The following is a 27,040-nucleotide window of genomic DNA, read 5'->3' on the forward strand; positions in this document are numbered from 1 at the left end:
ACGAGTTCTCCAAGGGCCTTCCTTATCCGTTTACGGATTTTATGTCTAAAACTGCCTCCTGCTCCCCCTTCCTTCCTCTCCGGGCAGATACCCCGATGGAAAACATGGCTGAAGCGGTAAAGGAGCCGCCTTTTCAGCCCCCTCGAATCCGAATCATCCTTGATGGGTGGTTTTTGCAGGCAGCTGGGATTTCTCGTGGGGTCACAGAGGGCGTGCGCCTATCTGCTCCCTTTGGACGGGTCACCATGCCGGGTCAGGCGTCAGGATGGGGGGCAGTTCGGGTTCTAGAAGTACCCCGACAAGTCCTCTGCAGTGTCTCGGGCCCACAGGGACGGCGTGGCCTCCACTGGCCACAGCACCCCAGGAGGGGAGAGCGGCCCGATCGGCCAAGCAGACACTTGGCAGGGCTCGGATTTCCTGGACCGGATGGCGGGCCCGAGCCCGGAGGCGGAGGCGGGCGAGGAGAAGGCCGGGCACAGGATGCGCGGCCGGGCGTGCGCATCCTGGGCACCCGCCCGCGCTCGGCCCGCGGCGCAGCTGCCGCAGATCCGCCGGGGCCGCCGCCTCCTCCGGGGCCTGGAAACGGCAGGAATCGCCCCCACCCCGGCCCCGCGTCCTCCCCCGGCAGGGGCCGCCGGGCGGAGTCGCCCACCTGTCATCCGAGACGCCCCACGTGGGTCGGCCCGGCGGGGGGGGCGGGGGTGGGGGTTGAAAAGGGGGGGAGAGAAGGAGGCAGAGGCGGCGAGGGAGGAAGGCCGGAGCGAGAGCGGGGCGGCGTGCGGCGTGGAGGCGCGGGGCCGGGGAGGGCCGGGGGCTCGCGACAGCCGCACCGACAAGGGGCGAAGAGCGGAAGGAAGAATAGAGGGGACCTGCGGCGTCCAGGGCGGACCTGGTAAGGGGCCAGCGCCGGGCTGGAGAGGGTGGAAAGGATGAGAGGCGGCCGAGAGGAAAGGGCTGAGAACAGGGACGAGGTTAGAGGGAAAGAAGAGCAGAAGAACCATTCTAGGGCGTGGAGGGGCGGAAGGGGGGCTCCCGCCGCGGCGCCTTTAAGGTTGCCAAGGCGACGGCTCTGGCCAGAGCGAGGCGCATTGACGTCAGCAGCCGAGCGCTGATTGGCTGCGGCAGGGTCGTTTCCGGTGGAGCCGCCGCCGAGCCGCTATCGCAGAGTAGACCTGGGCAGGGAGGGAAGCGCCGGGACAGCTCAGCTAGCCGCAGCCTCGCACCCGCTGCCCCGTGTCCGCCGCCGCCCGTCCCCAGGTGAGTGGGGTCGGTGGGGAGCCCCGACGCGCCCCGCTTCGCCGCCCCGCCACCCGTCCGGGGGCGCTGGACCGATCCAAGATGGCGTCACGGGGAGCGACCTGCAGGGGGACGGCCGCACCCCCTGCCCCTCCCCGGCCCCGGCGGGCGCCTCCCCGCAGGCCTCACGCCCCGGGCCGCGCCCCCGGCCCCGAGTCCGCGGTCCCGAGGCCCCCAGGCCGCCGGGGCTGCTCCGGTGCCGGGCTCACCGGCCGCCCGGACCGTGCGCCCTCCCCGCGCTCCGCGGCGCTCGGGCCCCCGGCCCTCTGCGGCCATCGCGCCCCTGCCGCCTCCGCCCCCGCGCGCAGCGGCCTCTTCGCTCGCCCTCCCCCATTTCCTGAAGGACATCAGTTCGCTTTTACGGGAATCGCCATCGTTTTCCCCAGCCCTGCTGGCTGGTCTTGAGACTCGGCTGTTGTCGTTTTTCTTTCTAGAGTGTCTCCTTGTCATCTCCAGCAGGGGCTTCGCCTCTCCTTCGTGGGATTCCACCCCCATCCCACCCCCACCGCCGTGATTTTAGCCTGCCTCCTAAATTTCTTTTTGTCCCTGTTCACCTCCCCTTTCCCGATCTACCCTCCCTCCCCCCGTCCCCCCCGTCTTTTCGCCACCATTGTGGCCTTCCGACTAGAGAAGGATGAAGGAAGGGTAGGCCTCCCTTCTTCGTTTTGTAGCCATGACTGTGGCAGGAGTGAAGTGAAGGGCACTCTGCTGTCCTTCCTCTCGAAAATAAGTACGTGGTACCTCTTAACCCGTGCAGCGCAGTGCAGGTGTGATACCAAACCGCTCCTCTGAGAGGTTCTCAAGAGACTGGTCTTTCTGACCAGAGGAAAGAAAAGAGAACAGTTCCTCGGGATGACCCGGAGGAGGTGTTCTGGCAGGTCTGAGGGGCTGCGGTCTGAATCAGCACGTTTCTCGAAAGTGTGCTAGATATTTCCTCGCGTGAAATCCCTCTGCAACTGATTTGTATCGCAATTGAATTTACAAGAGAAAAGATCTGAGTTGTTTTCTTATGAGTAGATACAATGCAGTGAAAGTTTCAAAGTAGTTAAATAATTTTGGGGGGTGGGGGGAGAAGCTAAAATGTTGGGCTCTTTAGTTTTATGAACAAGTGCGGAGTTCATCTAGGTATATTCGATTAAAAGTATTAAGTCTGTTAAGTGTGGATTAAGGGGTTCACGTGATGACTGCGTTAATCTTGGGACATTTTTTTGTTAAGGTGCTGCCTTAAGAAACCAATGTGTTCTTTTTTAATACATAATTTTGTTTCAAACAAAAAGCCAGTTTCACTTCTTAGACACGGGTCTCTCATTTCTACCAGCCCCAAACCTGATCTTTGAACGGTTGAATAAATGTATTGGTATTCCTGAAATATGTCTGAGTATTTTGAAGCATAAAAGATCTGATTTATCATTGTTCTTGGTGGGCTTTGGTATTTGAAATGCAGAAAATTCTACTGAAGTGGATTATCAGTTCATAGGATTGTCTGACCTGGAAAAGTGTCTGGTATAAATCCAAAGTAAATGAAGCTTTTTTTTTTTTTTTTTTTTTTGTATATTTTTGAAGTAGCATGATTCTTTTTCTGTGGCTTTTAGTTTAGATGCTTGTCGGGGAGCTACATACTTTCTCATGGTCTTTTAGTCTTTTAACACCTCTATCATGAAAGTTGTCAAAACAAAATGAGTAACAGTGTAGCACTTCGGCTTTTGACTCTGGTATTTTTATCTTTTTTTTCTCAAATTTACAATTTCATCTCTGATTTTGAGTGCATTGTATTTCAAAAAGACTGATTCGTATTGAATTCAGTTAGGGGGAGAGGACCTCACTTTTATTTTCTAATCTCAGTTGCTTAATAATTAGAAGTTGGGAGGAAGATAATTTATGACTGTTAAATTATTATGTTTTTAATTCCAGGGTAAAGACTCCTGCTCACTCTTCTATTTCAACTTATTTTACTTTACATCAAGGTAGTTTGAATCCTCTAAAATTCATTAAATACAGTTTATCTGTTGAATCTTCATGTAAGTTTAAAATTTAACCTATTCTAGCATTTTTCTGTCCAGCTGAAGAAAATGTTTTGACATTTAGCTGGCCAAATCTTTTATGATTTACTTGGTAAGGTTTTTTTGTTTTTGTTTTGGTTATTTATTTATTTATTTTTTCCTGTTAAGGATTTTTTTTTCTCTCACCAGTGTGTTAGTGTGCTGTTATTTAGGGCTGGAATTTTATAGAAGAGTCTGGAATGAACGGCTGCTTTTAAAACTTATTGGGGGTTCCTTTTGTGTGTTTAAAATTTTTGATTACGCTAGTAATCAGATCCTTTGCTCCAGTGGTTTGCTGGATGACAGTAGGACACTCCCCCAGGATAAGAGGTACATACAGGGAATGTCAGATGCTCTTCATTGTGCTTACTTGCTTTCACTTAGAGCCGGCTAGTGTGCCCTTGTAATTCTCTGTCCTGTTTACCATTTACACACTTCCTACGTCATCATGATTTCTTTTGCAGGGGGAGAACTGAATGAAATTCCCTTGAGGGCCTCACTCCTCAGCAGTTCACCTCTGCAGGGGATAGTGGCTCATACTTCCTCCCAGGAGCTCAGGTTCTTGCCTTTTACTGTTGCTGCCTGCAGATCCGAAGTGAAACCCTTCTTTGGGAGAATGCTGTTTTCCTACGTGTTTTATTCCTGAGCCCCCACTTCCATGTTTGAAAAAAAAAAAAATAATCTTAGAAAAAAAAAGTCCTTGTGAATCAGTTGGCTGATGAATTTATTAAGCCAAAGGCCAAATTGGCATTTGCTCTTTATAAATAGTTCACACAAGCGTATGTGTGTTTTTTCCTCGTAGAGAACCATGGCGTCTGGCAGCACCGCCGCCAGCGAGGAGGAGCGCAGCCTCCGGGAATGCGAGCTCTATGTCCAGAAGCACAACATTCAGGCGCTGCTCAAGGATTCTATTGTGCAGTTGTGCACTGCCCGACCCGAGAGGCCCATGGCATTCCTCAGGGAATACTTTGAGAGGCTGGAGAAGGTAAAAATAAATGGGGGGAGAAGATGACCCTGGCAATTGTTAAACGTGATGCTATAGAATGTCGTTAATCTGTACCATTTGGCAGAAGAGGAATTCTGACCAAATAAGAAATCTAAAACAGAATTTCCAAAAAGAAATGCAGTTAAGGCATTTGTAGTGACTTTTAACTTTGTGATCAGTAGAATTTATCAGAAAACAAACCCATATGCTAAGTTTAGTTGGGTAACAGAGGGCTTCTGCACATAGTTCCTTGCAACCATTTTAATCCATAAAATTGATTAAAATAATAATTAGATACAGTTGATCAGAAGTAGCAGTTGTCTGACAAGAGAAATTCTACAGTACTTGAAAGTAGTGAATGCTTCAGCAAAACAAGTAAACCAGGTAAACCTTATCTCACCTTTTAAAACCAATGTAATGAAGCATTTGAGTCCAGCTTCTGATATATCAGAAATTCTGAATTAGAGATGTCCATATTATAGTACAGATACCAATTTATCTCAGATGAGTCCACTCTAAGGCAGAGATGTTAAGATTGATGGTTGTCAGAATTTTACTTTATTTACAGTTTCGGTCAGGACGTGATTCCTCTTGAAAAAAAAAATTAATTCAATTTTTATTCTTTGTTCATCCTCATTGTGTGTATGTCACTGTGACCTAAGCATATAGTCTGTGCTCTTCTAAGCAAAATGATAATCAAGAGCAGTGCTTCAATTCACTTCCCTTAAGAAATGATGAATGAGAAAGTCTGAAACGTTAAATGTTTTGAGTAGTTTGAATTGTTTTTTTGTGAATCAATGAGATGAGTCAGGTTTTCTTATACATATTGAAGTTTTGATGTGGTTCGTAATAATTATGAACCAATTGGGATGCATTTCTTAGGTATATCATCATTAATTATCTAATTGTATAATAGAAATGTTTGTAATACATCCGCTCTGTTTGGAGAATCTTTTAAGTAGCATACTTTATTACTGAAAGAATCTGTTTATATACTAGGATTTAAAAAATGTTTGGGTAGCTCCCTGGTCAGACCTTTGCTACTGTTTTCTTGAAAAGCTGTTTGTTAAAATTGGTGTTTAGTACCATGATTAAAATAATTAATAACAAAAAGCAACTATTCAGTCCCCATATATGTAGCCTTGCTGTCTTAGAATTGTGGTAGAAAGTCTGATTTTCTCCTTTTTAAGCAATTTCCAAATAGTTGGTGAAATACTGTAGAGCCAGGCTGTAGTGGGCGTTCCCTGTTTTGAAATAAAGTGTGTTCCTGGAGATCTGGTTCTGAAATGGGTCACTGTAAGGTGATCCCTCTTCGCTTCGGACATCAATAGAAACCATTAAATGAGGGAATGAAGTTGGTGAGACATTAAGTGTGTGTCTTTTTATAGGGAGTGTTGAATGTGTGGTGCTAGTTTCAAAGCCTGGGCTTACTGTAGTGCTGTTTAAGCACTAACCAGTAGGGAAAGCAAGAAACCATTATTAAACAGTTTTTTTGCACACGGGATTTTTAGATTTAACGTGTTTTGTTTGGCTTCTCTGCCTTTTAACAAAAGTCAGAGCTGAACATATTCTTTCCTGTAACTCAAGGGTCTTGATTCACTCGCGCACACCCCGTTAGCCGGGCTTGAATGTCGCTATCTGGGCTTTCAAGCAACCAGATTTTCAGCTTTTTAGCAGATCATTGTTCTGTACATTAGGTGTTAGCTTTATATGTCTGAAAATATACAATCACGTTCTTGTCACCTCCTTTCCTGTGTTAGCCATGGGTCATGTACCCTCAGCTACTCAATAAGAAATGTGCCAAAAAAGTCACAGTTGGTCCGTTGAAAGTGTCTGCATTTTGCTTCAGGCTTTCTCCTGGAATTTAAATTCTCATTTCCTCATATATTGGCACCTTGCCTGTCTGATAGATCAGAGGAATTTTAATAGCTGTGTCCACTGAATGTCTCCTATGGGCCGGGTACTGTCTGAAGTGCTTTGCGTACACACATACTCATTATTTCAGATGTGTGAGGTAGGTGATCACCACCATTTTGAGAGGTAGCAGGTAAAACTAAGAAATGAAGTAATGTGGCTGTGGTCTTGCAGTGTAGAGTTGGACCTTGTTGTGGCACCATACAGTCGTCTTCCCCCTCCTCCCCCCAGTTTCAGTGGCTCGCTACAAAAGACCTTATTTCTGTATCATGTGTAGCCCTTCTGGGCTCAGCCCATCTTGCCTTCTTGACTCCACAGGTCTTGTTCTGGGGCTGAGTGGAAGGAGCAGTCGCTCTACAGAGCACACTGTTGTCCAGGCAGGGAAGGACCAGAAGCTCGAGGGGGCAGACCATAGCAGGGGACACAGTGTGGCGTGTCCGCTTATATTCCATGGCCAAGGCAAGTCATACGGCCAAGCCCCAAGTCCATTTGGAAGTTTATTTCATCTACAGGGTAGAGTGGAGTGGCGAGGGCAGAGAGGGCACAAGTAATTGTTGAGAACATGTTAAGTGAGTGTCGAGGGGAGTGTGAACTTAGAACTCTAGAACTTCAGAAATACCGCTGTCTAGTAAGTAGACCAGGAGGGTTTGTTTTGTTTTTTGTTTTTTGTTTTTTTATTGCTTTTGTTTTAATAAGTGGGACAACTAAAGAGGGAAGAGACTGACAGCCGAATGATAACAGCCAGAAAAAGGATATAAAAATGTATCATAATCTGTACTAGAATGTGATCTCAGTTAATGGCTCTGAGGGTCAAGATGAGGTTGTATCTGATTGCTGTTTAAAGATAATCCATGAAACAGTTAAAAATCACCATGCTTTTGGTACTTGAAAATTATTTTAAAAATTCACTTAGGTGTAGTTCCAAATGAGATGTTATTTGTGTAATTTTTATGAAATTTTTATGAAATGCCAATGCCTGGTTTTGGGGGGTAGAATGTGTTTTACTTATGGTCTTAAACTAAATTTGGGGAAACTGGACTTTTACAGCTATAGCTATAGTTTTAGAGTATGAAATGGGAAAACCTTACTGGTGTTGGCATCACCAACATTGGAAAATGAAGGGAGTTTTCTGAAAAATGTATTTTAAAATATTGGTTACATATTTGCACATGGTTCAGAATTTTACAGGTACAAAGGGTATGACAATAAAATAGGATGGAGTATATGTAATATACTGCATTTTCTATTTAACTATGTAAGATATGTAACTATGTAACATATGTAAGATATGTTTTATATATGTACAAATTATACATTATTATATAATAACATATAAAATATTTTAAAAAGTCTCCTTCCCACTCCATTGTCTTCCTTGAATGCAGCCAGTTTTCCATAGATTATATAAAGGCATTTACCTACAAATTCAGTTATAAAAGAGCTTTTTATTTTCCCAACAGGTGCATGGCATTCCATTGTATGGGTAGACTATAGTTTATTTAATCACTCCACTGAAGATCATTTTGTTTCCACTGTTTTACTATTATAAACAATGATACGATGAATAACTTTGTATGTATCTATCTATATCTTGAAATAAATTTCCAGAAGTAGAATTAATGTATTATTTGGTCAAAAAGTAAACTCAGGCATGCCTGCGTGGCTTAATCGGTTAAGTGTCTGCCTTCAGCTCAGGTCATGATTCCAGGAACCTGGGATTGAGCCCTGCATCGGGCTTCCTGATCAGTGGAGAGTCTCCCTCTCCCTGTCCCTTAGCCTTTCCCCTCTGCTTGTGTGCACTCGCACGCGCTCGCTCTCTATAAATAAAAATAAATAAATATCTTTTAAAAAAAGAAGTAAATGCATTTGTAATTAAGTAGACAAATGTATTAAATGTTTTATTATATGTTTTTCTTACGGTGGTTTCTTTTTCTTAATTTGAAAATTAGAAAATCCAGAGAAAAGAGAAAAATAAATCCAAACCTTCCTTCCAGAAAAGAATAAAAATCAGGCATGATTCTACTAATAGAAACTAACATCATTAATACCTTAATGGTTATCATCCTAGACTTTGTTGCTGCATGTATAAGTTCTTTTCTTTGTCTTGATGCCTAAAGCCTGGCTAAATACCATGTAGGAGAAAAAGTAAGCATCTTAATTTCTTTTATTATTATTATTAAGTTTAAAAAAAAAAAGACTATTTGAGAGAGAGAGTGCGTGTGCACAAACCAGGGGAGGGGCAGAGAGAAAGGGGGACCAAATTTGTGGCTGAGCAGGGAGCCCACATGAGGGGCTCAGCCTCACAACCCAGAGATTATGACCTGAACCAAAACCAAGAGTCTGACGCTTAACTGAGAACCCAGGCACCCTTCTTTTGATTTAAAAGAAATAAAAAAAAAATTTTTATCAAAACATTTTCTGAAATTATCAGTGAATGCTAATAAGTTCATTTAGAATTTGAAAGACGGTTTAGAAATACTGGAGAATGAGTTAAGTGAATGAGAGTATAGTAGAGAACACAATCTTATTTATATGAGGCATAACAACTCGTTCTTTACTGCAGAGTTGAGAGGAATTTCTAAGCCCTGGGTCTGAAAATAAGAATGTTAGAGTTTATTTCAGTTTTTATATGAATTGGTTTAATGAGTTTAAAGATAAGTAAACTTCTCTTGGTTTTAATTTTGTCATAAACTCTGATAATAAAGAAGGCTTCTAGTTCTCTAGGAGAAGTATTGGTAGATCTAATCTTATTTAAATTCTTGGTTACCATCACATCATTTCATTGTTTATTTCTCTTTGAGACTCGAGCAAGAATATAAATTCCACAGGCTTAGGACTCTTTCCTGTTAGTTTTGACACTCTTTTCCTAGCATAGACTTGACATGGCAGATCTAGAGACTCCTTCCTGAGTTAATGAAATAATCCAGTAACCCCAACATTCTTGTATCACTTTGCTGTAGCTTAGTGGTTATTTCTAGGTAATATGCTTCTAGTGTGTGTGTGTGTGTGTGTGTGTGTGTGTATGTGTATGTGTGTTTGGGGAGGAGTTCATGCTTCATGCTGTCTGTAGCAGCATACAAAAACCCCAAGATTTTGTTTTCAGTTTTGTTACTGTTGTATACATTACAAAGCCTTGTTGTCAATCTGTTACTATAACAAGTGTCTCATTTTTTATTTGTGGGTTGTATCTGTATTAATGGCTTTTCATTAAAAAGTATAGTATCTGTTACTGTCTGAGGAAACAGTATGTCCTTTCAGAGTATCTCTTTTCAAACTTGACTCACTGTTTTTGCATTTGGAATTGGCATTTCCCCCTTTCACATTGGTAACAGAGGAAGAGATTTGAAGTGATGGAGATTGGTTCTTACTGGGATAGGAGAATACCAGATTTACATCCTGAACGATCTCGTTTCATAAACTGGCAATTTTTTTTTTTTTTTTTTTCAGGAGGAGGCAAAACAGATTCAGAATCTGCAGAAAGCAAGCTCCCGTGCGGATTCGAGGGAGGATGAAATCTCTCCTCCTCCGCCCAACCCAGTGGTTAAGGGCCGGAGGCGCCGAGGTGCTATCAGCGCGGAAGTGTACACAGAGGAAGATGCTGCATCCTACGTTAGAAAGGTAGGCTTGCCGCCTGCACCCTGGGGAGGCTTGTCCAGGACCCCGTGGTAGTCAGCTGACCTCTGTGGGTGAATGCTAATACTGTTTTGAAGAGTAAAGCGTGGACAGGATGGGCTGTTCTTCACCATTCACAGTTCTTGGGTACTGGCAAACAGGCTTTCTGTAATAACGTGCCATCCAAGCAAGTAACTAACAGTGATGGTCGAACAGTGAGTAATGGCATTTGGGGGGTTTCCCTTTCCATGTGAGGTTGCAGTAGAAGAAGCAGGCAGTACTCTTTTTTTCTCTTGATTCCTGGTTTGTTTTTTGACATCCCATAATTCATGTTGTGACTTTTAACCTTTTATGCTCTAAGTTTCATCCTTTTGCCTCTTCCTTAGAGTTAGCCATCCATTTTGAGTTGTGGTGTTCGATCAAACGGGGCAGAGAATTGTGCTGGCAAGAGGCTTACGAAGCTAGTAGTACATGATCACGGTTAAGAAATGGCTAAGTATCATACAATGCTTAGTGTTGCCTCAGAATAGTGACCTTGGTTAAGGTGCCGATGGTTTGTTTATTTGTTGACTGGAACCCAAACATCAGCCTTTAAATACAGGCTTGGTTGTAGGCAAGGGGATTAATTAGTCAATATTTATTGAGTACTTTAATATTTAATAAAGTACTTTGATATTGAATAAAGTATTGAGTACTTTATAGATCAAAGATATTACAAGTGTGTTGTGTTAAATACTTAACACAAAGCGGTCTTGTTTAAATACCGTAATGTATCTTGACATACAGTTGAAATGCATGTTCAAACATGCTCTGCTTTTGATTTATGGAATTGTTACTGGACCTTCTATTCTTTTCTAGGTTATACCAAAAGATTATAAGACAATGGCTGCTTTGGCCAAAGCCATTGAGAAGAATGTGCTCTTTTCTCATCTTGATGATAATGAGAGAAGGTACGTGCAGGTTCTTTGTTATTTCAGTACAGTTGTGGCCCCACACTAGTTGCATCATTGTTGCAAGTTTTAAGACTCTTAATAATTGTTTTCCTGAGGACAGTCCAGGCTGAAAATCTGGGCGCTTTAAGTCTAAAGTTAATGTTTGCAATCCGTAGAAGACGCAGATGGGGTGTAACTTGAGGCCTTCTCTCTCTTGCAGTGATATTTTTGATGCCATGTTTCCGGTTTCCTTTATTGCTGGAGAGACTGTTATTCAGCAAGGTAAGGGCTGCTCCTCTGTGTCCTGCAGTGCTGCGGGAAGTTTGTGTTCCTCTTCAATCTGCCATTTTCTTCTGTCTTAATACTACTGGATTTTCCTATTTCTTTTTCTTTCTTTCCTTTTTTTTTTTTTTTTTTTCTGTGAGTATAGTTGACACACAGTGTTATTTTAGTTTCAGGTGTGCAAATTAGTGGTTTGACAAGTTTATACATGATGCTGTGTTCACCGCATTTATAGTATCATCTGTCCCTTTATCGGTATTACAGTATTGTTGATTGTAGTCCTTATGCTGTGTCTTTTATTCCTATGATTTATTCATTCCATAACTGGAAGCCTGTACCTCCCACTCCCCTTCGCCCATTTGCCCAATTCCCCACCGCCTTTCTCTTCTGACAACCATCAGTTTGTTCTCTGTATTTATAGGCCTGATTCTGCTTTTTGATTTTTTTTTATTTTATTTGTATTTTTATTTATATTTATTTTATTTATTTATTTATTTTATTTGTATTTTTATTCATTTGTAGGTGTGTGTTTTTTCTTTTGGTTTTTCCTTTTTTAAAGATTCCACTTAGGAGTGGAATCATACGGTATTTGTCTTTCTCAGTCTGACTTATTTTGCTTAGCATAGTACCCTTTGGGTACATCCAATGTTGTTTAAAATGGCACCATCTCATCCATTTTTATGGTTGTGTAATATTTCATTGTGTTTATACACCAAGTTTTCCTTGTCCATTCATCTATTGATGGACGCTTTGGTTACTTCCGTATCTTGGTTATTGTAAACAATGCTACAGTAAACAATAGGGGTCCATATATTTTCAAATTAGTGTTTTCATTTTTTTCTGGTTAATACCCAATAGTGGGATTATTGGATTATGTGGTATTTCTATTTTTAATTTTTTTTTTAAGATTTTATTTATTTACGGGACGCCTGGGTGGCTCAGTTGGTTAAGCGGCTGCCTTCGGCTCGGGTCATGATCCCGGCGTCCTGGGATCGAGTCCCACATCGGGCTCCTTGCTCCGCGGGGAGCCTGCTTCTCCCTCTGCCACTCTGTCTGCCTGTGCTCGCTCGCTCTCTCTCTCTCTGACAAATAAATAAATAAAATCTTAAAAAAAAAAAAAAAGATTTTATTTATTTACTTATTTGTCAGAGAGAGAGAGCGCGCGCGTGCGAGAGTGAGCGAGCCAGTACACAAGCAGGCAGAACAGAGAGAGAAGTAGGCTCCCTGCCGAGCAAGGAGCCCGATGCGGGACTTGATCCCAGGACCCTGGGATCATGACCTGAGCCAAAGACAGCAGCTTAACCGACTGAGCCACCCAGACGAACCCAATTTTTTGAGAAACTTCCATACATTTTCCACAGTGGCTGTACCACTTTATATTCCCACCAACAGTGCAATGAGGGGTCCTTTCTCTCTGCATCCTCCCCAGCACTTCTTATTTCTTGTCATTTTGATTTTAGCTATTATAACTGGTATTAGGTGAAACTTCATTGTGGTTTTGATTTGTATTTCCCTGATGATTAGTGATGTTGAACATCTTTTCATGAGCCTGTTGGTCATGTATATGACTTTGGGAAAATGTCTGTTCAGATCCCCTACCCCATTTTTTAATCAGATTGTGTCTTTTTTGGTGTAGAGTTTATAAGTTCTTAATGTATTTCAGATATTAACCCCTTATTGGATATATGATTTGCACATCTTCTCCTATTCAATAGATTGTTTTTTGTTAGTGGTTTCCTTTGCTGTACAAAAGCTTTTTATTTTGATGTAGTCCCTTGCTTTAGGAGACATATCTAGAAAAATGTTGTTACAGCCAATGTTAGAGAAATTACTGCCTATATTACGCTCTCTTACAGGATTTTCATGGTTTCAGGTCTTACATTTAGGTCTTTAATCCATTTTGTGTTTATTTTTGTGTATGGTGTAAGAAAATGGTTCACTTTCGTTCTTTTCCATGTAGCTGTCCAGTTTTCCCAGCATCATTTTTTGAAGAACCTGTCCTTCCCCCAGTATATATTCTCGCTTCTTTTGTCATAGATTAGTTGGTCATATACTTGCGGGTTTATTTCTGGGCTCTCTCTTCTGTTCCATTGATAGATGTGTCCCTTTTTTTGCTGTACCATACTATTCAGATCACTACAGCTTTGTAGTGTATCTTGGAATCTATCTGGTATTGTGATACCTCCAGCTTTGTTGTTTTTTTCATCAGGATTGCTTTGGTTATTTGGGATTTTCTGTGGTTCCATACAGATTTTAGTATTACTTGTTCTAGTTTTGTGAAGAATGCTGTGTTGGTATTTTGATAGGCATCGTGTTGAGGCTGTAGATTGCTTTGGGTAGTAGGGACAGTTTAACAACATAACTCTTCTAGTCTATGATGAAATATCTTTGTTTTTGTCATCTTCAACTTCATTCATTAGTGTTTTATAGTTTTTGGAGTATACCTCTTTCACCTCTTTGGTTTATTCCTTGGTATTTTATTCTTTTTTGGTGCAATTGTAAATGGCATTTTTAAAATTTCTCTTCCTGCTTTGTTATTAGTGTATAGAAAGGCTATTTATTTCTGGCTTTTAATTTTGTATCTTGCCACTTTACTGAATTCATTTATTACTTCTAATAGTTTTTTGTTGGCGTCTTTAGGATTTTCTCTGTATATTATTGTGTCATCTGCAAATAGTGACGGTTTAAACTTCTTTACCCATATGGATGCCTCATTTCTTTTTCTTGTCTGATTGCTGTGGCTAGGACTTCCGGTACTGTGTTAAAAAAAGTGGTGAGAGTGGACATCCTTGTCGTGTTCCTGACCTTAGAGGGAAAGCTCTCAGTTTTTCACCATTGAGTATGATGTTAGCTTAGCTGTGGGTTTTCATATATGGCCTTTAATATATTGAGGTATGTTCCCTGTAAATGTCATACCTCCTCAAACTATTCCAAAAAGTAGAAGAGGGAGAAAAGCTTCCAAATAGATGCTATAAGGCCAGCATTACCCTGATACCAGAACCGGACAGAAACACCACAAAAAAAGAGAACTATAGGCCAATCTCACTGAGAACGTAGTTGCAGAAATCCTAAACAAAGTAATAGCGTTAAGCAATACATTAAAAAGACCATTCACCACAGTCAGGTGGGATTTATTCTGTGGATGTGAGGATGGGTCAGTATTCACAAATCAATCAATGTCATATACCACATCAGCAAAATGACAAAAGTCATATGATCAAACTAAGTGATCCTATTTTTTTTTTTTTAAGTTAAAATCCTTTGCACTAAAAGGTACAGTTTCCCTAAAGGACTACTATTTTTCTAGTATCTGATACAGTTTTGTTCATAGTAACTCTTAAAAAATATTCTTACATTTTAGTTTTGAATGTCATATGGGATTTCAGGACCATATGTCTTTCATATATCCTTTATATTCATTATTAGACACTTACAGAGTAAAATAAAGTAGGAAGTAGCAAAGCATTTGCATTCTTAATCATACAGCCCATCTATTTATAAAGTTCTGGGCCTTCTACTGATTCTTAACCTTTTTGCCCTGTATATGGACATGGATCTAACCTTCTGGGTATCTGCCTGTCCCCCTCCCCACCCCAGCCTTTTAAAAAATGCCTTTTAAAATTTATTCTTGAATATTTTCATTACGGGTCTCCATAATCCCTGTCTTTTCCAGGTTAGTGACAGTCTGATGTTTTGTTACTTTGAGTTGTTTCTTGTTTTGTTGTTACAAATGACGTAGCAATTAAAATATTTGTACGCATGTAGCTTTTTTTTCCCCCCAGAGATATTCTTCACTAGGAGATGACTAAAAAAATTGATCATGATCAGTTTTATGGCTTTAAAAACATGTTGCTGGACTTTTTTTCCCCCTGAAAGGTTATATTAATTTATGACACACTTTCTTTCATCACCTGTATAAAATAAATTTATTATTTTACATTAATCTGGTAGTTCTGATATATGTTTCTTTAATTTATATCGTACATATGACATTTTTACTCTCTTTTAGGTGACGAAGGTGATAACTTCTATGTGATTGATCAAGGAGAGATGGATGTAAGATTTAATAATAGCAAAAATAATATTGATAATTGTAGAAGTTAATGTGTTGATATTTATTACTATTAAGAGTTTCTGAAGGGCTTGCATAACCCTTGTATATCGAATTCCATCAACGTCTTTTGCTAAATATTTTAATGACACAGAGAAACTTTAAACTAGTAAAGATAATTTCTTTAGCTAGATATTAGTTTTTTGTATTTTGTTTTGTTTTGTTTTGTTTTTGGAGAGAGAAAGCATGCACATGTGCTTGAGAGTCGGGGGAGGAGGAGGGGCAGAGGGAGAGAGAGAATCTTAAGCAGACTGCATGCCCGCGTGGAGCCTGATGCGGAGCTCTGTCTCACAACCCTGAGATCATGACCCGACCAGAACTCAAGAGTCAGATGTTTAACCAGCAGCCACCCAGGCGCCTCTTGGTTTAAATCTCGCTGGAGTCACAGTTGAGGTGTTTGTGTGTGCACTGTGGTAAGACAGATGGGAGGGAGAGTCTCAGTCCTACATGGTCATTAGCTCTGAGACTTTGTATAGCTTTCTCGATTCTGTGAGTCTTGTTTACAAGTGAAATGCGGATAATAACAGCACTGCTGTCAAGGACTGTTAGTTCAGTGTCTCCTGCAGGTGAGATGCTTAGCACAGTTACATGACACAGCACTCTGAGTGTACGTGGTGGTTAATGCTGTTTACCTTTTTGTCCTGGTCATCCCTATGGGAACCTTTTTCTTATCTGGTAATTAAACCAGGTAAGTCACAGACACTCTGGGTTTATTTAATTCACCATCAAACAGCAACTGCTTTGCTCTGCTTTCTCAAAAACATATATTCTATTTTTTGAAACAAAGTTCAAGATTCTGCACCCTTAGAAAGTTTTGTGGGTTTTTAATAGTCCTGTGTTTGCTGTGTATATGGAAAAAACTCATTCTTTGTCATTTGTGTTTTAGGTCTATGTCAACAATGAATGGGCAACCAGTGTTGGGGAAGGAGGGAGCTTTGGGGAACTTGCTTTGATCTATGGAACACCTAGAGCCGCCACTGTCAAAGCAAAGACGAATGTGAAATTGTGGGGAATTGACCGAGACAGCTATAGAAGAATCCTCATGGTGAGACAGCGTGGATTTTTTGAGTGCAATTTAGAATTTCAGTCTGTGTAACTGATGTTTGAGTAATATCATCAGATCTTGTAGAATGAACGTCTGGCCAGAAAAAGCATGGGAAACAATTGTGGTATATTTGTAACGGCCAGGTCCTGTTTGGACGTCTGTCCATTTGCCGATCTTCACTTATTTTATCTTCGCACTGAGATAGCTTGATAGGTGCTACTTCTAAGTGCATCAAGTGACTTAAAGCCAGTCAGAAGTAATCCGCTTCCTTAAACTGTGGGTGGGTTATCTGTAGTGCAGATATCCCCTTTCCCTGAAGGAGTAAACAAAATAATAAAACCACTGGAACATTCTGCTGATGTAGGCAGACGTTTCAAGAACTTTGCGGTGGATTTATAGAGTAGCTATAGATTTAAGTGCCAGCTAATGGCATGAGTCCTCTTGAGTGATTTCCTTAAATTTGTGCAGTGCCTGTCTGGCTATTTGACAATATGCACTTGGATGTATTTTTAATATTTTCTGTATTTGGGGAATGTGTATGGATAGTTAAGTATATATGTGCGTGTGACGACATTACAGAGGACTGTGTTTCCCTCTTGCCTTCCCCCCTGGTGTATTTAACCTCATAGATAAGACAGCTGGGTTAGGTTTGGGCGATGGCACTGTTTTTGGTGGGAGGTCTAGAAGTGGTAGCAGTTTTATTTCCTTACTTCTGGGGAGAGTTGGGGTTGTAGGGAAGTACCCTGGGCTGGAAGGCTGGAAATATGTTCAGCTATAGTCACACATATAACTTTTTTTTTTTTTTTTTGAAGAACTGATTATTTATTTGGCATTTCACTAATTGGTGGTTTTAGGCACCTTCTGTGGCCTAAAATGTTATACTTTTTTTTTGAGGAGGGGAGTGGTGAGGGGAAAGGAACAGGTAGAGAGAGAATCCTAAGCAGGCTCCATGCCCAACACACAGAGCCTGACCTGGGGCTCGATCTCACAACCCCAACATCATGACCTGAACCAAAATCAGGAGTCAGACTCTTAACTGAGCCACCCAGGTCCCCCAGGTTGGTGTTACTTTTAAGAATGAGTTACTAAGCTTTTTATTGAGCTGAACAGAGGGTTTACCATCACCAACCAGAAGAAAAATAATCATGTATCAAGAAGCAACAGCAGGCATTGACTTTTTTTTTAAGTTTACTTAACACTTAGTATTTATTAGCTCACAGCATTATGTGATAATTACACATTTTTGAGATGACTTTTATTTTTTTCGTTTATAGGGAAGCACTCTGAGAAAGCGGAAGATGTATGAGGAGTTTCTTAGTAAAGTATCTATTTTAGGTGAGTTTTGGAAGATTGCACAGAGAATCAGTAAGTTGAAGTGTTGGTGATAGTTAAGAAGAACCTGTTGCATTTCATAAAAACTGATCTGGTTATCAACTCACTTTTTGTCCTTTCTTTCTTTTTTTGTTTTTTTCGCTAATACTAATGAAAAACACGTGGGACACAAAGTTGAAGTTTGACTAACTTAGAAGTAATTTTACAGTGTATTTAATTTGCTAGTATATGACAAACCTCTTAATTAGAAATGGTGGGCCTGAGAAAAGCTTCCTGGAATTGTGTGCTCCTCATTCCTCTGGGAGAGACAGAAAGGCTAAAAGTGTCCTCCTTTGACCGTGGACACTGGTAGTCGTTCCCCCTGCGATGTCTGTCTCTCTCGCTCCATTGGTGAGTTTATTGGTTGGTTCAGGACAATGAGTATTGCCAAGAATGCCTTTTCCCTGTAGAAAGATTAGGTGCCATTTTTTGGCTTTTCTCTGAAAAAGTGCTAGAAGTGTGAAGTTTAGAGTAAAACAGGTTAATTCGAGATAATTGTGTGTATTTTCTTTTGTGGCCTTATGATATGGTTACAACTTGTTCTTGCCTTGGAGGGGGTGTGTGCTGATTCTTAGGTAATAGTCTTCTGCCATTGTTTTGTTAGAGCAAATGGACTTTTCCCCTTACTTTCCCTTTCTCCGAAAGGGTTACATTTACTTAGTGACTTGGGTTTCAGTTTGGCCTTTGAGAACTAATATTACTGTCAGTTTTCCTTGTTGGCTTCATAAGTAAGTTCAATTTGGGATTTAAATAGATAAGTTATTTCTGTGAACCTTTGGAATAGTACAGTTGATGATACTCTCACTTCTGGGTCTTGTAGGTTAGATTTGCATTGATGGTGTCCATTAGGAAGACTTAATGATTACATTTTTTTAACTCCTTTACCATTGAGTGCAGTTGATACAAATTAAAGTGGCCACTGGACTACGGAAGTAAGGGTCTGAGGGTTGTCTATAAGTAAGAGGAGCATCTGGCTGAGATTTAAGGTAATTGAAGAGAGGTGCCGTGTTTAATCTGTAACACTAGAATATTGAATGGGCATGGCTGTTTGATTGATTCTCTTTATGGTTTATTTTTTGACATTTTTAGCAGTGACAATGTGGAGAAATTCTTTTGACTCTTGCCTTTCAGAATCTCTGGACAAGTGGGAACGTCTCACGGTAGCCGATGCACTGGAACCCGTTCAGTTTGAAGATGGGCAGAAGATTGTGGTGCAGGGAGAGCCAGGGGATGAGTTCTTCATTATTTTAGAGGTAAAGGCATCTGTATTTGATGCTTAAAAAAAAAAAAAAAGAAAAATTGTAAGAGATTTTGTAAAATTATTAAATTATAAGAGAGGAAAAAAGGGCCCAATTCTGATTTATAGTTTGATTTTTTTAAAAGAATACCTGACAGTTTTATTTAAAAATTATCTTTCACTTTGAAGTGGTGCTGTTTGGTTTTCTCCCAGGTCACCACATTTTATATTTATTAATTTTTTAAAAGATTTTTAAAAATTTTTTGAGAGGGAGAGAGGGGAGGGGGGGTAGGGAGAAGCTAACTCCCTGCTGAGCAGGGAGCCTGATGCGGGGCTCCATCCCAGGACCCTGGGATCATGACCTGAGCTGAAGGCAGACACCTAATGGACTGAGCCACCCAGGCGCCCAAGTCACCACGTTTTAAATGAGTTTGAGTCAGAATTCTGGAAGGGCTATTCATGAAGTAATAGCTAAATTCTGGCCTACTCAGTCCTTATGCAAGCCAAATGAAACTCAACCATGTAGCTTAACTCTTACGGATCTGTACCATCCCTGTTAAAATCCTATGTCTGGACTGTTTGGCAAACAAGGATTAAAAGCAGGTATTTCAGTTGTAATAGTTACTATGTTTTATATCTTCACAATTCATGGAAATGTGTAACAGTTGCTCTTGCCTGCCAAGCAGAGCCAAAGAGCAGATTTTCTGTGAAAGTGGCTCAGTAGGTGCTAACTGGATAATTCAGGAGTCGCACTCTTTTTCTGAAGGGCCAGTTGGGAAGTCATCGAGGCTTTTATGAACCTTCGGGTTTGTGTTGCCAAGACTCAGCTCTTGTCATAGTGCAAAAGTGACATAGACAGTGTGTAAATGAATGGGTGTGCTGTTCCTTGTACCATTTCATTTATAAAAACTGAGCTTGGGTCTGGCCCTCTGGCTGCAGTTTGCCAACCTGAGTCTGAGCCCTCTGGGTTCCTCCGTGTGATGAGGAGACCCTCCCAACGGGGGCTGCTGGGTGGATGGGGCTTGACAGCTCCTGGTGTGACTCTTCGCAGTCATCTTTTTTACAGACGGGAAGATTGAAATCACTGCTGAATCCTTTTTTTGGATTTTTTAATTTTTTTAACAAAGTAGCCAAAATTGCGTTGGACATTGTCACCCTGGTTTTAAAGTATTTGTTTTGCCGTTTGGTGATTGTATTGTAGGGTTCAGCTGCTGTGCTGCAACGTCGGTCAGAAAATGAAGAGTTTGTTGAAGTGGGAAGACTGGGGCCTTCCGATTATTTTGGTATGTGGAGTCCCTTGAGCTAAATACGTAGTTAAGTCACTTTTCAGTGAGATAGCAGAGTCTCCATAGTCTTCCTTAGTTTTGTCTTTCTCCCGAAGTTTATTTTTTAATCGCAGTCTCTCAGGGATTTGGGGAGTGCCTGCCTTTAACCTGTCAATACTCAAGTGTTACCGATTGTCTCCTGTCTACCAGGTTTTTATTTTTTTTTTAAGTGCAGATGTGTGGTTTGTCTTAATTTACTGAGTTACTAAGACGGATAAGCCTTGCTTTCTCACTGCCGTCGTTTCCTGTCGATGCTCACCGGCCCCCGTGTCTTCTCCCCCCACCAGGTGAGATCGCGCTCCTGATGAACCGCCCTCGCGCCGCCACGGTGGTGGCTCGAGGCCCTCTGAAGTGCGTGAAGCTGGACCGACCCAGATTCGAACGTGTTCTCGGCCCGTGCTCAGATATCCTCAAACGAAACATCCAGCAGTACAACAGTTTTGTGTCTCTGTCTGTCTGAGATCGGCCTCCCGTGCCTCCCTTTTCTCCTCCCCCCCGGTCCGGGCTTCACCCCTGCAGACTGCTTTCTCTTCCTCTTCGCAGCGCCACGTGGCCGCTGGTACTGCAGCTTCTCGTCTGTTTCTATTCAAAGTTGCTTTTATTGCACCGTTTTTAATTTGGAGCATTGATCGAATGCTCAGGCACAGTTAAATAAATAGAAAGAGTTCTGTGGAGACCTCGCTGTTGCTGCTTCTGTGTGTGCAGTGTTAGTGTTCGACCTAGGCAGCGCGTGCCCTGCTTTCCGGTGAGGGTGCATCCCTGCGCCGTGCGGAGTGCCGTAGAGTAATGGTGTCCCAGTGCAAGATTTGTTTTTTTAAGTGACATGATTTTCCAGTTATCATAAGCATATTTTAGACTGTGGCCATATATGCTGTGTTTCTTATAGAATAAATGATTTCTCATTAAGCTCTGAGGATTAGGAAAAACAGATCTAGAAAAATCTTAGTACAGTAGAAAGACATCTGCCTGTGTAAACTAGTTTAAGGGTGGAAAAGTGCCCATTTTTGCTAGTTATCGGATGGATAATGGTCTGTTGAGTTTTTTTTTTTTTTTCTCTTAAACAGAATTTTTGTCAAGCTCATCCACCTGGTTTTGTTTGTCTCTTGTTAGTGTTTCCTCCAATTCTGAAACGTGTGGGTGTGGCTATCTTTGTGCCTGCCTTTGGAGTTTGAAACCAAATCGTAGACTGCAAATACTGAGTTGTGATTTAACTGCATCTGCCTCAGCTCAAAAATTGCGATTAGACCTTTATTTATCCAGCTAGTGCCAAATATTGATCACCAGATGCTGAGTCGGGAGTAAGAATTTGAGGTCTGCAGTCTAGGTTAACTTAGAGCTTTGGCTGAATGTATGACGTCCTTCATTTGGCTCCAGGATTCTCTCCTGTGCTCCCTGAACGCTGGCGGCCGGAGACGGAGTCAGCTGGGAGTAGACAGGACAGATGGAACAGACGTCCCAATAGAAGACTAGAGGTGATGTTGGTAAAGGAGAAATGCCAGGGGGACAAAGTTCAGTGTTGGGGACTCTGTCCCACTAACTTCATTGGGACACGAGATTTAGGAAGAAGTGTTTTATTTTGGTTTTCCCTTTTTCCCTTTTTATGTCAGGTAGAATTTGTGGTGGGTTGGGGGTGGGGGTGGGTGTGTCTGTGTTGTTTCGGAGTGGTCTACAAGGCCATCCTGCTGAAAAGGTCTGCTTTTCTATTTAGCGTTTATTTTCTCTGGCAAACTTTTTTTGTAAAAAACTTGTGTTTTGAGTCTTAATTGTTTTCCAGTATTTTCCAGCCTTATCATCCTTATATGTTACATTATTCCATGTGCACCAATGATACCCAGCAGTTTATTTTTATTATTGTTGATTTTTTTTTAAACAAAATTTCACCGTTCTGTAACGTTAGGCACTTTTATCTTCATTGTGATTTATATATAATGTAGGGGTTATATTTGGGAGTGACTGCAAGCATTTTTTTCCATTTGTGTGCAACTGGCTCTGATTATTAATCCTCTTTCCTGCCCTGTCCCAGGTCATTTAAATTGGTCGTGATAGATTTGTTTCATAGATTTGAACAGTTTTAGGTTGTTAATAAGTTTGGAGTATAGATCTGGAAAAGAGGTTTTATTTACATTTTAGTGTGAGATAGAAAGCCACCTTATTACAAATTCTTTTATGTTTCAAAATAATCTATATTAAATGAGGGTTTTCTGACCTGTACTTTGTGTTTAGCTACCTTTTTCTATTTAAAACATTAAAAATAAAAGTTATGTTCTTATTAGCTTAGAGCTTGATTTGATCTTTGTTTAAATGCCAAAACTGTACTTAAATGAATTATTTAGAATGCCATAAATTTGCACAGTTCTCATGTGTATATAATCATGTTCATGTATATTTAGATACATTTAATGCTTTCTAAATGAGTTTTGCTCTTAAATCATTTGGCTTGCTGTTTACTCCCTTTTGTAGTTTTTAATCTAAGGAATTTTAAGTCTAAATTTAAAAATTAACATTTAAAGCTTTCTCTTTGTGCAATCTGAAAAAATGTGAGAAATCACAAGTGGCGTAGTTTGTCTTCGTTGATATTCAGGGCTTTAGAAGTCATTATTTCTGGGCGTGGTGAGTGAATTTAAGAGATCTACTGCTCTAGAAAGTATAGATGGCCAAAGGACCATTTTGTATCGTTTCCTGGTTACTAGTCTGATTATACTGTGTGTGCTAATATACTCTATTCTTTTTGTTATAGATTGTCTTAACGGTAGGTGAAGTAATAAAAAAAGATTAAACAATTTAAATCCTTAAGTGAATCAGTTTTTCTTCCCCTTGTCCTTTCTTTCTTGTCTTCTTCCCTTTCACCCCCAGAAACTTTGAATCTGGTGGGCAAGAATGAAAATCAAGAGTGAATTATGGGGTTAGTGTTTTGAAAGAATGTTTGTTTTCCAATCCATTCCAAAGAATGAATCTCAGATCCTTACCTAAAGTGTGATTGAGTTGAAGCAGATCTGTTTACTGAGTAATGGAAGGAAAAGATGAAAGCAAAAGCCAAAAGAGGGCCTTTTTATTCCAGACGGACTGGTTCTCTGGTCTCAGAACTTTCCCAGACTTCATGGGAGATGCCATTTCTGGATCAGCATACTCTGTGGCTTAAATTTAATACATGCCTTTGGGTATTTAGGTCTGCTTACTTACGTATATTTTACATTCATGAAGTCTTACTTCTGATAGTCCTCGTATTTCTGAGATGATTAAGTTGTACTCATTAGTTTGTTGGTATTCGTTCCTTCATATCCAGTGAAGTTGGAGGTGTGTCGTATTCTAGAACATTCTTTAATTTGTGCTGCTTTGTAGCAGATGTACTTTTGTCCGGATTCAGTAGCCCCTTCCCTTAGCCCACTGGAGGGGGAACATTCAGAGTCACCACAGAATGTAACTGAGGAGAACTTCTTCAGACTGTACTGGTTCTAATTTCATTCTCCTAGAACTCTGGCTCGCGTGGAGCTGTTTTTTGTTTTTTAATGACTTAAATATTGACATTTATGTATTTATTTTTAAATATTGACATTTTAAAAATTGAAGTAGCATGCTGTTCATTTCCTTAGTACTGCTTTATCTCCATAACCACAAATTAATAACTGAACCTTTTTGTATTTTTGTTCTGCCCAGGCAGGTATTTCTAAATGGGCTGGGACACCGTCGAGAGGCAGTGGCCAGAACACCATTTAATGTGTCCCGCAAAGTCATACCGCACCGCTGTCAGTGAAGGCTGCAGCTGGGAGATTCTGAGAGGGAGTCTTAAATCTCCCTTCTAACCCTGTGGAGCTTTCACGTGGAAATCAATATTGTTGTGTGCATTTAATGTTAGAATTTGTTAACATTAAGTTCAGAGCTGTGACTTCATCCTGAGTCGACCTAAACCTCAAAGCCCTCATGAGTTTAATTTTTTCATTTTGTGACAGTTTCTGCCAATTCAGCTCAAAGTAGCTTTGTGATTCTCAAAGTCACCACTAGAGGGAGAGTGTTTGTTTTTATCATCTTGGTGAACGTCAAAGGAGTTACAGTTCATCCTCCTCATTCATGGTGTTGTCTTTGCGAATTCTGTGAATTTGTCTACCTGCTAAAATTTATTAGTAACCCCCAAATCAGTACTCGGAGCACTTTCCCTGTGTCCCAGATGTGAGTAGAATGGCAGAGACTTTGATTCTCCTGACATGACATGCGCGTGTCCATCTGCGCTCCAGACAGCGCCGCTCTGCCCTGTGCTTCCGGCGCTCCTGCTGCCATCGCGTGTCCGCCTCACGGTCTGTCCGGTGCTACGCCAGCATTTTTGCACTTTCTGTTGGTGATGTCAGTACTTAAAATGGCCCCCAAGTGTCGTGCTAAAGTGCTGGCTAGTGTTCCTAAGGTCGAGGAGGTCATGACGTGTGTCTTGTAGAGAAAGTAAGTGTAGTAAGTAGCTTCTTTTAAGGCCTGAGTTATGTTGGCTTCAAGGTCAGTGTCTAAATCAGCAGTACATAGTGTGGTGTCTTGAACACACCCTAACACCTCAGACAAGGTTATGTACTGACTTATGGACAAAATTTAACTAAAGTCTCTCCGGAACCTCAACCCTGTATTTCCTCTAGGCAGACGGTTCTGTCTCCACTAATCTGGTGTCGGTGGTGACTTCACAAAACCACCACGAGTAAGAGAACCTACCTGCACTTTTTATAGTCTTCAAACTCAGATTGTCCTCCTGGCTTTTGGGCAGGCAAAGCTGAGTTCCTTCATACCCCTTCCCTACCAGTTTTTGTACTGACCATTCCCTTTCACTTTTTATTTCATCGTCAGTAGGAATGTGAAAAGTTTTATAAAGAGGAGAATTTTTATGTGATGGGAAGTTGAATGCCCGTCCAGAATGGACATGTTGGACGAACCTGACAGTTTTAAGAAAGTAGTCTTTTGTCCCCTGGCATTTTTGACAAATGATAAGAGTCTTAATCTTTGCATTATTGAAAAAATAATGGAGTATTGAAGTAAAAAATTGGGTAACTTGGTGCCTTACATACTGTGGTCAAACTCCGTTCTATTACTCTTTGCAAAATACACCTCAGTGTTTATTCTAGGCCATATGAGAGCTGGTGCCTTGTCCTTGTCCTCCAAGTGGCTGGGGTTGAGACGGAGCTGTGGCTTACCTTCCTGTCGTTAGGCTCAGCGGTTGACACCCCAGGCCACTCTGTGCTGTTCTTTGAACGTCTCTGCCTGAATCTTTTTCTGCCATCCCTCTGTGTGCAATTACCTGGTCTCTCCACCCGAAGACAGTAGCGTCTAGAAGCAGCAGACCGTTCCCGGAGTGGGAAGCCCTGATCAGTGGCAGAGCCCGCAGGTGATGGAAGTCTCTCGGGGTGGGGTAGGATTCTACCAAAGGGTTGAGTTTTGTTGTTTTTTTTTTTTTTTACATAAACCAACATAACTTCACAGACTGATTGAAGTGCTGTTGGTTTTTTGTTGGACAGTGGAAAGAAAACTTGAGCGTACGCTTAAATCATTAAGTTGTGCGATTTTGTGAGACCGTTTTTTCTGTGAACCTCGGAGGTCAGGGATTCAGTGTGTGTGTTGGGGAGGCTGGGAGAACTGTCTGCTGACACCTCGGAAGAGCTCCGCGGAGGGCACTGGCGTTACTGTCCTGGAGACATAGAGTTAGGGATAGTGCACCAGGAATGTGGGGTACCGGCTGGGTCAGAAAGACTCGTGTCATTTGTCAGGGTTTAGATGACCTCTCTGCTCCCTGACCTGGCAGCCCCCAGCCTCACACTTCTAGAATTTGAGCCGCTGGCCTTTAATGGGGAAGTGGATGTGCTGAAAGCAGCCATTTTTACTGGCTGCTGGTTGACTGACGAGTCACTCCATATAGTATGAATACATTCCTATCATTTGGGTTTTCAGACATGAATTACGGGATAAGAAACAAAGCCTCCTATGACAGTTCTCTCAGTTGTTGGCAGGTCGGTAGGGAGAAGGCGGAGGGAATGGGATCCCTGATGTGTCCATTTTTAAGGGAGGCTTCAAAAGTCAACTTGAAGGGCGCCTGGCTGGCTAAGTTGGGGAAGCATCTGCCTTCGGCTCAGGTCATGATCCTGGGGTCCTGGGATCGAGTCCCCCATTGGTCTCCCTGCTCAGTGGGGAGCCTGCTCTCTCTCCCTCTGGCCCAGCTCATGCTCTCTTTCGCTCACTCTCCAATAAATAAAATCTTAAAAAAAAAAAGTCAACTTGATGGAGTCCTTTTTTGATAAAGCAGCTGAGGGGAGGGACATCTAGAGAGTCAGCCCTCTTCGGAGAACCTTCTGCTGCTTTGGGGGCAGGTGGGTGGCAGCTCCAGGACCTTACGGGAAAGCGGATTGTGGTGGGTGGGCGGTGGGTGGGCAGTGGGAGGTCCTGGCTTTTCTCCCGCCCGAGTCCAGGCTCACGCACCGGCTGGACCCATTCTGCTGTTCCCCTTCAAGACTACTGGTTTCCCCTCTGGGACAATTCTTTCTCTTGTTGCTGGAGGCTAAATCTGACATAGTCGCCGTCGTTTTGGTTGGGTATTTAAATATTCCTCAGATTGAAAAGTCCGTTTTCAGATATGCTGAGCAAATTCCTCTGTTATTTTTACCCCTTGTAACGATGTTTCCAAGAAGTTACTTTTGGACCGGTCAAGGGATTACTGTATTCAGCTGGGCCCCAGTGACTGGGGCAGAAGTAGAAAGGGTGAAGTCTACGTTGGACCAGTTTGAGAGCTACCATGTTTAGATTTTTTGTGTGTGTGTGTGTCTTGGTCTGCTCCTAAGATGCCAAATGATTTATCTGGGTCAGAAATTATCCTTGTAAAAAATTAAAAAAAAAAATTATCTTTGTAGATACAATAAGGATCTGGAGGTCAGC

At 41.7% G+C, this 27,040-nt stretch overlaps 1 protein-coding gene across 5 annotated transcripts; it reads left to right on the top strand.

Moving 5' to 3' along the window:
• Window positions 1-534: 534 nt before the first annotated feature.
• On the top strand, window positions 535-20,823 carry PRKAR1A (protein kinase cAMP-dependent type I regulatory subunit alpha). Of its 5 annotated transcripts, none has more exons than XM_080825371.1 (12): window positions 840-892; window positions 3,800-3,893; window positions 4,138-4,320; window positions 9,682-9,852; window positions 10,705-10,796; window positions 10,999-11,060; window positions 15,070-15,116; window positions 16,058-16,216; window positions 17,491-17,551; window positions 18,719-18,840; window positions 20,026-20,107; window positions 20,437-20,823. In XM_080825371.1, exons 3-12 carry the CDS (start codon window positions 4,144-4,146, stop codon window positions 20,607-20,609), a joined length of 1,146 nt encoding a protein of 381 aa, XP_080681497.1. In that variant the 5' UTR covers window positions 840-892; window positions 3,800-3,893; window positions 4,138-4,143; the 3' UTR covers window positions 20,610-20,823. The 5 variants fall into 5 exon arrangements, with proteins under 5 accessions (XP_080681499.1, XP_080681496.1, XP_080681497.1 ...); XM_080825372.1 differs by lacking the exon at window positions 840-892 and adding an exon at window positions 1,914-2,026; XM_080825373.1 differs by lacking the exons at window positions 840-892; window positions 3,800-3,893 and adding an exon at window positions 535-673.
• The last annotated feature ends 6,217 nt before the right edge of the window (window positions 20,824-27,040 follow it).

Source organism: Martes martes, assembly GCF_963455335.1.
Source record: "Martes martes genome assembly, chromosome: 16".
NCBI classification, from domain to species: domain Eukaryota; kingdom Metazoa; phylum Chordata; class Mammalia; order Carnivora; family Mustelidae; genus Martes; species Martes martes.